General features: G+C 45.6%; 1 protein-coding gene across 1 annotated transcript in view; it reads left to right on the forward strand.

The window, feature by feature from the left end:
* Positions 1–9,858, forward strand: part of NUGGC (nuclear GTPase, germinal center associated) — a 78,085-nt gene extending 68,227 nt beyond the window's left edge. Inside the window, exons 17-19 of the mRNA XM_045286836.1 lie at positions 285–421; positions 5,474–5,564; positions 9,692–9,858. Of these exons, the coding sequence (XP_045142771.1) occupies positions 285–421; positions 5,474–5,564; positions 9,692–9,858 (395 nt within the window). The remainder of the gene's footprint in view (positions 1–284; positions 422–5,473; positions 5,565–9,691) is intronic.
* The last annotated feature ends 3,011 nt before the right edge of the window (positions 9,859–12,869 follow it).

Consider the following 12,869-nt stretch of genomic DNA (forward strand, 5'->3'; position numbering starts at 1 on the left):
ATTTCCCCTAATGTAAGCTCCGGTTCAATTCCTTCATTAGATTTATGAATGACCGTTGCTCTGGATGTGTATATGGACACACACACACACACACACACACACACACACACACACACACACACACACACACAATTTCCCCTAATGTAAGCTCCGGTTTAATTCCTTCATTAGATTTATGAATGATCGTTGCTCTGGATGTGTATATGGACACACACACACACACAAAATTTCCCCTAATGTAAGCAGTCCTTGCTGCAGTGTGACTGTGGTTATTATTTGAGCAGAAGCAGCTCAGATCACCGGCAAAAAAGCCTGCGAGAGAATGAAAGATGTTCTCCGAAGGGGCGTGGACCGGCAGGTGGCCGAGGGCATGTTTGAAAGGGCTCAAGAAAGGATGCAGCACCAATTTCAGCAATTGAAGGTACGCTCCGGCCGCAGTCTCAACTCCGTTCCCGGAGTGTCCTGGAAGCCAAGGAAGCGCCATCAGAAGGTAGAAGAAATCATGCTCATTTGGGCCCTGATAGAACTGGATAATGTCTGCAAGGTGGGCCTCCAGGGTGCCCCTGAATCCAGGAGAAGAGGCTGGCTAACTTGGCACTGCCATGCATGCTGGTGCCCGGCTCTCTTCCGGGGCTGTGGCTTCAGATAGGCAGTCCGTCCGCATCTCACCTGCACCCTTACTCTTTGGTGGTGGTGTTAGCTGATGTCAAGCAGGTTCTGACTCACAGTGACTAAATGACAACAGAACGAAATACTGCCCAGCCCCACATCACCCTCCCAATGCTTGTTACGTCACAGGCCAGTGCTGTAGCCGCGGCTTCAATTCATCTTATGAGGGTCTTCCTGTTTTGCACTTTACCGAGAGACGGGAAGGTCTCTCCTGATAGAGGTTTCAAAGTCTCTGAGATGAAGCTTCTCTTTCCTCGTTTCTAAGGAGCGTCTGGTGGAACTTCTTTCAAGACAGACTTTTTGTTCTGGAAATCCACCATAGAGTCAGGGTTCTTCGCCAGACATCACATTTCAGACACATCACTTCTTCTTTGGTTTTCCTCATTCATCGCCCAACTTTCACATGCCTATGAACTGATTGAAAATACTATGGCTTGGGTCAGGCACATTCTTGCTCTTCAACACATTAGAGATGTCTTGTGCAGCATTTACCAAAATGGCAATATTTTGTTTCATGTCTTAACTGCTGCTTCCATGAACATTCTTCCAAGCAAAATGAAATCCTTGACAACTTCAGTCTCTTCTCTACGTATCATGATGAATGGAACGCTTTTGGTCCAGGTGTGAGGATGTGGGTTTCTCTACGTCGAGCTGTAATCCATACGACAGCTGTTGCCCTTGAGCTCCACCAGCCAGTCCTTCAAGTCCCCCTCGGTTTCAGCAAGCAAGGACGTGTCATCTGCATAGCGTATGTTGTTTATGAGTCTTCCTTCAATCCCAATACCACATTCTTTGTCATATAGTCCAGCTTCTCAGATTATTTGCTCAGCATGCAGATTGAATAATTATAATGAGAGGATACAACTCTGACATACAACTTTCCTGATTTTAGACGTCTCAGTATCCCATCTTGTTCAAGTGACTGCTCCTTAGGCCATGTGCCGGTCCCCGGTAGCATAAGGAAGGGCTCTAGAGCCCCCATTCTTCTCAATGTGATCCATAGTCGGTTATCATCCGTACGATCCAACGACTTTGCATAGTCAATAAAACTCAGACATCTTTCTGGTATTCTCTGCTTTCAGCCAAGATCCATTTGATGTCAGCAATGATATCCTTGCACCACGCCCTCTTCTGAATTCAGCTTGAACTCCCGGTAGCAAACTGTCCATGCACTGCTGCAGTCATTGTTGAATTATCCAGCAAAATTTTACTTGCATGTAATATATTAATGATATTATTTGATATTTTCCACATTCTGTTGGGTTACTTTACTTTGGAATGGGCACCAAAATGAATCTCTTCCAAATTTCATGGCATAGACTAGTGAATGCTTCCAGTACTTCATCCGCCTGTTGAAACCTTTCAATTAGCACCCTGTGCGTTCCTGGAGTCTTGCTTTGGGGCTACTGTCTTCAGTGCAGCTTAGACTTCTTCCTTTAGTGCCACTGGTTCTTGATCATATGCTTGCAATGATTGAACACTGGCCAGGTGTTTTGGTACAGTGACTCTATGTATTTCATTTGATGTTTCCTGCATCATTCAATGTTTTTTTCTCATAGAATCCTTTAATATTACAAATCAAGGCTTGACTATTTTCTTCAGTTCTCCTAACTCCAGGTCTTTGTACATTTTACTGTAATATTTTATTTTGTCTTCTCAAACTGCCCTTTGAAATATTCTCTTCAGCTCTTTTACGTCATCATTTCTTCCATTTGTTTTAGCTAGTGTATAGTCAAGAACAAATGCCAGCCTCTCTTCCGACATCTGCTTTTGTCTTTTCTTTCTTTCCGGTCATTTTAATGACGTTTTTCTTTCGTCATGTATGACGTTCTTGATGTTATCCCACAGCTCTCATCCGGTCTTCTACCATTAGTGTTCAATGTGCCAGACTGTGTTCTTGAGGTGCTTTTGAAATTCAGGTGATACATATCCAAGGTCGTATTTTGGCTTTCATGGACTTGCTTTAATTTTCTTCAGTTTCAACCTGAACTTGCATATGCGCAATTGATGGTCTGTTCCACAGTTGGCCCTTGGACAAATTTTTGCTGCTAATATCAGGTTTCCCCTTCATCTCTTCCCAGAGATGGAGTCAGTTTGATTTTTGTTTGTGACTATGCAATTTTCATGCTGAAAAAAAGTATGTGGAATGCTGAAATTGGGGTCTTGCAAAATTTTATAATGTGAACTCCAGTTTTGTTTCTATTACCAGCACCTTTCCCCCCCTCAAATACTGTCACTTCCTCTTTATTTCTAACTTTAGAATTCCAATCACCACTATTTATTGATGCATCTTGATTGAATGTTTGATTAATTTTAGGCTGAAGAAGTTGGTAGAATTTTTCAGTTTTTACAATCACTCGCCCTAGAAGTTGTTGAGTAAATTTGAATAAGAGTTGTATTAACTGAACTTCCTTGTAGGTAAATAGATATTACTCTATCATCGACAGCAATGATCAAGACAGGTCAGGAGATGTTCTTAATGAATGCAACACCATTCCTCTTGCATTCACCATTCTTAGCATAGTGAACCCTATGCTTTTCTCATTCAAAATGACCAATATCAATCCATTTCAGATCACTAAGGTCTAGGATATCAATTTTTAAAAAATTAATGTATGTGTGTGTTCATTTGATTTCTGATGACTTCCAATTTTCCTAAATTTCATAATTCCTACATTCCACATTCTGATCATGTTTCTTCTCATTTTGAGTCATAGCTCATCAGCTAATGAAGCAGAAAGGGCTCAAACACATCTTCCGCCCTACTGTGCGTGCCTTCCAACCTTCATCTTCTGGCACTAGATCCGCCAATATTTCACTGCTCTTCGTTAGACTTCCAGTGGCTAAGCCCTCAGAAGTGGAGAGCCGGTTTCTGTTTCGTAGTCTGGTTTTGATCCAGAAGCGCTGCTGAAACCCTTTCACCTCAGTGACCCTGCTGGTATTTAAAATACTGGTGACACAACTTTCAGCATCACAGCAACCCCCATGCCACCACAGCATGGCAAACTGACTAACAAGTGCTGTATGCTGTTGTGAAGCAGGCCCTTCAGTTTCCCCTTTAGTAAGTCATAACTATACCTACACAGGAAAGCCTCGTAGTCACATATCCAATTGGGTCCTAAATTCCTTGCATGAATTACTTCTTACCCTCCAGTAGCTCTGTGAGTGAGAAAGGCGCTATGATCGGTCTCATTTTACAGATGAACAAAGCTAAGGAACAGAGAGGTGGGCCATCAAGTTGCATAGCTAGTTCCCGAGTGGAGTAGTGGTTACGTATCGGGCTGCTCACTGAAAGGTCAGCAATTTGAAACCGCCAGCCGCTCCTAGGAAGAAAGACGAGGCTTTCCACTCCCAGAAAGGGTTTCAGTCTCAGAAACTCGCAGGGGTAGATCTTCCCTGTCCCACAGGGTGGTTATGAGACAGAATGCACTTGATGTAGTGAGTTTTCTTCTTATTTAAAAACATCTGGCTACAAGGAGTCCTGGTGGCGCACTGGTTAAGCTCTGTTCTTCTCTGTGCTACTCCTGTAGAGTCACTATGTCCATGTTCCCTCTACTCCGGGTTTCTTGGCTTGTCACAACTCACCCTAAGTAACAAACTCTTTGTCTTAATATAAATTCACCCTTAGCCCTTTACTTGATTGTGTAAACCCCTTACTGACCAAATTCTTTTTCCTCAGTCCGGTCTTAGCTGGCCATCTCTCCCAACCACCCCTGACATATTACTATCTCTGTAGCAGTTCAATTTCAGTCATGTATCATGTTATTACTATCTATCAATACATGTGGACAATATACGGAACTCTATAGCAGCCACTGTCGTCATAGTAAAAGGGAACTTCAAAAAGTTCATGAAAAAAACAAGGAAGGAAAAGAAAATGAACGAGGAAACAATGCCACCCAAAAAAGACTAATACATTGACTTTGTATAATTAGACTTTAATTTTAGAAATGCAGGAAATTCAAACTGGACAGACCAGATGGAATTCTTGGTCCCGGTCCCTGATCTGAGCCACCAGGAAGCTGAAACCCAAAGAAAGGCAATCAGTAGCTCAGGGCTCACAGCTTGAGCTGCGGCTGGAGCATGGGGTCCTGTTAATGTGTGCGGTGCAGCAAAGATAGATTTGAAGACAGGAGCATCCCCTGCCAGCTCGTCGATTCTGACTGCTATCCACACTGTAGGGCAGAGTACAACAAACCGCTCCTCGGGTCTCTGATCTGTGGTTAGCATCCCAATACTTAAGCTGCTATGTCACCAGGCTTTGCCTGACTACAGGAAGGAGTCATGTTTTGTATTTTGTTGTTGTTTTTTAAAGGAGGTGAGAGATGTTTAGAAGAGGGTTGAGGCTGACAGGAGACCTTTCTCCAGCAGTTGCAAAGAAGAAGCAGGCATGCCAAGGGTGGTGTAGGGCACAGAGCTCAGTAACCCTTTGCCTAATCACTACATTCAGGATGGGAAAGTGACTAGTCCCTTTCCTGGTTTTCCCCTCTCTGCTCCTGCTGCTGACCGTCCCCAGGAGCTTCTTACTCAGTGTGTCGTTACCACGAGTCTTCACAGGCAGGGGGAGAGATGAGGAGGGAGGCCAGGCTCAGAGAAGCATTGTCCTATGACTCTTGGACCACTCAATGTCCTGGAAAGTCACTCCCACTCACCGCCCTTGGATCTGACATGAACGTGGCCACCTGAGCCGTGCCCTTGACTGCAAGACTTTTTTTGGTGGGGGAGAGGGGGTGCCTTTTCTCCAATTTACTTTCCCTGGGCTGTGCTGTCTTAACAGAATGAATGCCCTTTGTCATTCACCTAGAATGGGATCACAGAGAAGGTGAAGGGGAGCGTGTCCACCATGCTGACCCTGGCTTCATCCCAGGGGAGTGGCCTCTACAAGGAGCTGGCAGGTAAGCACATTCACCTTTTGTATGAAGAGTGATCACACAGACACACCCAGCTACGACGGCTCCTTACCAAATTAACCAAAATGAACTTGGGCAGAAAGTCTAGAGCCAATGACAGGCCGATGAGGAGAAGGGCGCTGCACCACCTGTGCCAGGTTCTTGGTATGCACCATCTCACTGGATTCTCCCCCTAGTCCTCAGGGGGCGCTATTACTGCTACGGGTGCAAATGCACAGAGACTCAAATTCAGTTATGGGCCCAAGGCCTTATAACTTCCTCTTCTTATGAAGTGTCATTGAGTCGATTTTGATGCATGGGTATCCTGTGGACGGTTAGAATTGTCCCCTCAGGGCTTCCTAGATTATACTTAGGGGAGCAGGTCACCACATCTTTTCCCTCTGAGCCACTCGGTGGGTTCGAACTGCCAACCTTTCAATTAGTAGTTGAGCACTTAACCATTGTACCACCAGAATTCCTTGGTCTCTTCACTGGAAACTGACAGATTCAAATCCATTCTCTTCCCACAACCTGTCCTCCTGTCTCTATAAACTCTTCTCTCTATGTCAGGAGTGGGGAGCCCAAGGCCCATTGGATATTTCTAATATCATCGATGGGGACAGATAAAATTACCAACCTAGAAATTAGCCTGCTATATTTGGTCAAACATTTAATGAACTCTTCCCACATGTGAGGGCTAGAACTGCTTCTCTTTGGTGAGGTGTGTGAGTGATGGTAGTGGGAACTGATGATTTCTTAGGCCTTGTGTGGCCTGTGGAGCCCTGGTGGTGTAGGGGTACAAGATAGGCTGCTAACCACAAGGCTAACCACAAGGTCAGCCGTTTGAAACCACCAGCCACTCCTTGGGAGAAAGCTGAGAATGAGACTTTCTACCCCCGTGAAGAGTTAGTCTTGGAAACTCAAAGGTGCAGTGCTAATCTGACCTGCAGGGTGGCCCGGGCTCAGTCCTGACTTGGTGGCAGGGAGTTTGAGGTATACAGCCGACATTCCTAATTTCCTAGAAGCCTGAGAGTGTAACACCAGCTGCATGGAGCCTAATGTAGGCCACCACCCCCTTTTCCTGTCACGTGCAGGGCCACCAGACTGCTGTGTGGGCCATTCCTCTGGGCTCACCCCTGCAGAAACACAGGTTAGCCCATCTGGTCCAGCCCAGTCCAGCCCAGCAGAGTCCGCTATCTCAAAGAGCTTATTGTTCCTTAGATTTGGTGCCAGGATGTGCATACATGATGGGCGAATGTGCAAAGTGGTGCTGGAAGCATTTGGAAATTCCTAGCAGTTCGATGCACATACCCTTCGGCCCAGCAACCACACTGCTAGAGACGTAATGGGATAGGGATGGGAGAAGGATGAGGCTTTCTGGTCCCATAATGAGTTGCAGTCTTGGAACGCAGAGGGCCAGTTCTACCCTGTCTTATAGGGTTGCTACGAGATGGAATCGACTCAGTGGCCATGAGGTCTTTTTGTTTGTTTGTTTTGCAGGGCATTATTGCTTATAATCTTAAAATGACAGCAAAGCAATTCTCTAGGACTAGAGTACTGACTCCATGGAATTAGGCATATCCAAGATTCCCGGGGGTGTCAGTGGCTTCCTCTGGGTGGATAATCGACAGGCTGGCTGTTGGTCCCATCCAGCAAGCACACCGTGAAAGGCACAGGCCAGGCAATCTGCTCCAGCCAAGATGACAACCCAGACACCCCTACAGAGCAGCTCCACTCTGACAGATGTGGTCCACAGTCCCCACCGCACAGCACATCAAAATCAAACTCAACGACAGCGGGGTTCACTCGTTAGCCATGCCCACGGGAGGCTAGTGCAGCTGTGAGAAAGACAAGGAGCCCCTGTGTGGTGCAAGTGAGAAACATGTTCCACTACTAATCGAAAGGTTGCACGTTCATATATGCCCAGCGAGACCTCCAACGAAAGACCCGGTGACTCCTTCCACAAAATCTGGCACCAAAACCCCACAGCTCTGCTCTGACCCACATGGGGCACTTGAATCAGAATCCATTAGGCCACCAGTTTTTATACGAATATGCGATGATACAAACAATCTCTATAATACATTACAAACTGAAAAATAGGTTGCCCTCTGTGAGGGTGGGGGAGGGGATAAGTGTATGTCTGTTTGTCCCTGCATTAAAATGTCTCTGTGGGATGCGCCTAAACAGTAGCACTAGCTGTGTCTACAGGGCCTGGGAGGGTAGGGCAGGGTTCCAGGCCTAGTTCGCACTCTGTTTTTGTTTGTGCTTTTTCCGTTTTGAACTATCCTTCACAGCAACTTGCTCAGGAGAAAAAAGGCCTGACGCCAGCGCTGAGCAGGCCGGGGCGAAAGAGATCAGGGCCGGGTGTCACGTCAAAGCCACAGTTGTTGCCACTAACCGTCCATCCTCTCTGGAAATTATCATTACACCCACCTTGGGATGGCTAGATAGGCCATCTCTGCTCTTCATATCCTCTGAGGAAGGCGATAGCCCCTCTCCCACCATCCTTTATTGGGCTGGCTCATGACCTCTTCAACTGTCCACAGGGACCTCCGTTTTAGTATGGTGGTCATTCAATTAAAGAGCTTCCGAGTGTCCAGGGCTCACAGGAAGAAAGTGCTCCCCCAAGTTGGATGTTAATGACTCCTGTTATCATTTAAATCTGTTTTCTTTTCTTCATTAATAACACATATTCCATGCAGGGGGCACAGGGCCAGGTGCCTAGTGTACAAACAAACAAAGAAAACAATCCCCCAAACAGGTGGCGTGAGTCGGTTCTGATGCATAGTGACCCTGTATAGAGCTTCTGAGGCTGTAAATCTTTATAGGAGCAGAGAGCCTCATCTTTCTCCCAAAGAGGGCCGGTGGGTTCGTAGTTAGCAACCCAACACTTACCCAGCAGCACCACCAGGGCTTCATACAAAGGGGGTCTAAAAAGTGCTCTCAAGGGCTTGCCACCTGGTTTTGTGGAAGAATGTAAACAACAGTACTTGGTAGTATGCATTCGCTCCTCCAGTAACTGTCACCATGCCTAGGTGCCAGGCAGTATCTGAAGATAGTGAGCAGTGATCAGTACAGATGAAAAGGCCTGCCTTCATAGAGCTTACAGTCCACCTGCGGGTATGAGAGAGAGGAGGCAGGCAACAGCAGACCAGTAAGTCAAATTGTGCTAAACAAAGTGGAGAAAAATAAAGTAAGAAAGGGGAGGGTGTCGAGGACGGGGTGGTCAGGGTGGGTCTCACTGAGAAGCCCCTCAGTGGCTAAAACACCATGTAAGTGGGGTCCTAGCCTTTCAAGGACCCACAGGATTCAAGAGCTATGGAAGAGAGAGCGCTCCAGACCTGGGAGCAAGACTGGGAGACTGACGGACTAGCTCTTGTGACGATGCACGCCAGTGCCGGGCAGCTAGTCCGACACCCCCCCCCCACCGCCCCCAAACCACACCAAACCATGCACCCAACACCAAACTCACTGCTGTGGGGTCAATTCTGACTCACAGCAACCTCTAAGACAGGGTAGAATGGCCCCTGTGGGTGCCTCCTCTCTATCCCAGTCTGAGTCCCAGCCATGGCACATAGGACCAGGTAAGTCTGAAAGGCCTCTAGGGACACCACTTGGGTCAAAAACAGGCAGACAGCCGCAGATCACTCTGAGTGCCTCTGCTCAGAGGTCAGGATCAGACCACAGGTCATGGGACGAGCGCCAGAGGAGTAAACTGAGCAGGCCCGTGTAGAACAGGGACTGCTGGAAGGGGAGGGGTTAGATGCAGGAGCCATGCCTGTGGAGGACTGGGGGGTGGGGGGGGGTAGTGGGGGAGGGAACTGATGTGTGGTCTGCTCCATATTGTCCCCCACTGAGTTCTTACGGGACCCGAGTGAAGCCCCACAGTGGTTTCCCAGGGTTTGGGTTTTGTAGTAACGTATGTTTCTTTGGCAAGTGATGGTGCAGAGACAGCAAAGGCAAACATACCTGCTTTGAGTCAAATTATCTATCAATCAAAAGGGCTGCCGTAGGCGATCTCTAAGTATCGGGGCTCACATACTAGGACAAGTGGCCACGTCATAGAATTCACGGAGGATTTGTTTTCTCTGGGACACTAACCCCTGGGGCCGCGGTGGCCTTTTCTGCAGACGTCAAGAACGAGTACAAGGAGATGGAGAAGCTGCACCGAAGCCTGAGGGAGGTTGCCGAGAACGCAGTGCTGAGGAGGGGCATGCAGGCCTTCCTCCTGAAAATGTCACCCAGCAAGGGCAGCCCCGCCAAACGCCACTTTAATCCACGGGGCTCAACCCCATGAAAGCTGTGAAAAAGAAGACCCGAGCCAAAGCATCGCAAGGATTTGTGACTCCAATAATGGTGTTTCCCCCCTGTTTGTTCTCTGCAGCATACGACCGAATACGCTGCTGCCTCGGACGTACCGATTCCCGAGGAACCTAATTCCATTTTTATTCTATTGTACCAAGTGTCATCTTGGATCCATAGTGGGCTGCTGATGTTTGGGGCCACCATTCTCTTTCCTGTTTTCATATTGACGAGACGGTGGGGTAAAGAGGCCTCGTTGTGTCGCAGAAACAGGAGGGGCTTGGGGAACAGGACAGCAGCAGATCGGGCTTTACCCCCCATGACTTCCCGCAGACTAGCAGCTCACCAACATTTGGGTCCCATCATCCGACACGCTTCAAAATGATTGAGCCCCAGTGGTGTAGTGGTTACACTGCTCACTGCGAGGTCTGCAGTTCAAACCCCCAGTTAGAAAGAGGAGGCTTTCTATTCCTGTAAAGATATACAGTCTCGGAAACCCATAGGGACACTTCACCCTGTCTGGATGGACATGAGTTGGAATTGACTCAGTGACTGATTTTTTCTTTAAGCCATGAAAATGAAAATGGAGAAAATTTGAATGTGATTACTTGCTACTCATTTAAAAGCAGCAATAATAAGCCCATGACATGCTAACATAATATACGAAAAAATATGTATATTTATATATTAATATATGTAAATATATAGAGAGTGAACAACCACATTGTTTTTATAGTCTTGCAAATATTTGTATACCCTGGCTTAATGGAAGACAACTAGATTCTCCTATCTGCTTCTGAATTCAATCTATTGTACTATGCCATTTTAGTCGATGTATATAAAGAAAAAACAGTATACATATACATACACACACACACACATAAACAAATTCACTGCCATCAACTCAATCTTGACTCATAGCATCCATGCATAGGGTCTCTGAGCCTGTCAATCTTTCCAGGAGCAGACAGCCTCATCCATCTCCCAAGTTGGTGGGTTTGAACCTCCAACCTAATGGTTAGTAGCCCAGCATTATCCCACAGACCACCGGTTGGCCTACAGAGGAGTATTTTTAATGGCCCTTTCAGTTAATTTCTTGAGAGTCTTCTTTGATGATACCAACTTGACAATGATGCAATGCTTGTTGCACTTTTGAATCTGGAATTATGTCTTTGAAATGTTTTCAAACTTTGCTATATTAAGATCTATTTATTTTATATTTTGAAAAAGTCCTTTATAAATGCATGGTTTTATGGCATCAGGTATTGGTCAGTTGAAAATATTTGTTCCCTGACTTGAACAGTTCTTCCAAATGTTGACACAGTTCATTTTTCAATATCAGGAAACCATCCTTTGTTAATATCACCACCAATTTTATCAGAAATGTCTTGAAGTATCAGGCAACTGTCAAGCTCATTGTGAAGAATATACAAATCAGTTCACAAAATTTCAGTTTTTGCTGAAAGATTCATCATTCTCAATAACTACTGTCAGTTGTTTCCTTCAAAGGGATGGGTTCACTTCATTTTCAACATGTCCACCAGACGGCCAAGTCTGATTAATCATAGTGTGTCTGTTAGTCATTATTTCAAGTGAAAATGATGTCCCACGAAAGAAGTGTCAAATTCAACTTGCAACATAAACAATCACACACGTGCTTTTCCATGAGGCAGCAGAAGCGTGGTCCCTATATTTTGTCATACAGAAGAATAAAATGCTCTCTGGTGGCTCAAGAATGAATAGAATGAATAACATACTACTTCATTTAAGAGCAGTATTACATGAAACTGGACTTTTAAACTGCACAGGTACATAGATGAAGCATATAAGAATTACCAGAATAGTTTGCTGCCCCTGACTTGATTCAAAATAAGGTGGAAGTTTACTTGCCTTTGATTTCAGTGCAAATGTCAACATGGTAAATATTCTAGTTACAGAATCTCATGTCAATTTGAAGGTATGAGTAAAGGGGTGAATGTTAGTCTGTCAAGTCACAGCCTGCTGGTACCTCCTGCGGGGTGGGGGGTGTCTTCTCATAAGGAGGATCCTGGGAAACTGCCTTTCTCTCTGCTTTCACCTTCCTGCTGAGGAGCCACGCTGATGGCAGCCAGAACCCGGGAGATGCTTCCACCACCATTGGACTTTGTACCCACTGACCTGTGATCTTCCTGCATTCTGCATCATTGCTTGTGGCTGTGGGAGTCTGAAGTGGGATTGATAGACTGGTATCGGACTTACAGACTTGATCTGGACTGGGCTAGGATGTTTGCCTGATATATAACCACTTCTTGAAGTAAAGCTCACTCTTACAGGTACATGAGTGTCCCTGGCTTTGTTTCTCTAGTTAACCTGGTCTAATGCAGTACAATAAAATAAGTAAGACTAAACAAATAAATAAAGGTGTGCTGTTATCGAGCCAATGCCAACTCCTACTGATCCTGGAACCAACTGACATCAAGTCAATTTTATCTTGTAGACCCTACAGAACAGGGTAGAACTTCCCCCTGGGGTTTCTGAGACTATAAATCTTTTTTTTTTTTTTGAGACTCTGAATCTTTGTGGGAGGAGATAGCCTTATCTTTTTCCCTTGGCAAGGCTAAGGTGGGTTTGAACTGCTGACCTTGTAGTTAGCAAGCCAGTATGTAACCCAGTGCTCTGTAGGTTTTCTGAGGCTTTAAATCCTTTCAAAGGCTGATTGGATGTATTATTACATGGTGAATTCAAACTGCCAACCTTTTAGTTACCAGCCCAAATGTTTAACCATTGCACCATTAGGGCTCATAAAATGCAAATAACATCTTAATATAAACTACTTTGACATAGCAGATCCCTAAAAGGATCTCAGGGACCACCTTTTGAGAACTGCTATCTGTATGTATTTATGAAATAGCGATAATAGTAGTACCTGCCCAAAATAGTCCAACATTCATCTGTCAGTTTGTCATACCATACTACCAGTATTTCAAATATCAGCAGGGTCACCCATGGCAAAAGTGGAGCTTTCAG

The sequence above is a fragment of the Echinops telfairi genome, unplaced genomic scaffold, assembly GCF_000313985.2.
Source record: "Echinops telfairi isolate 266 unplaced genomic scaffold, ASM31398v2 ScPeMD7_9;HRSCAF=40, whole genome shotgun sequence".
Lineage (NCBI taxonomy): Eukaryota > Metazoa > Chordata > Mammalia > Afrosoricida > Tenrecidae > Echinops > Echinops telfairi.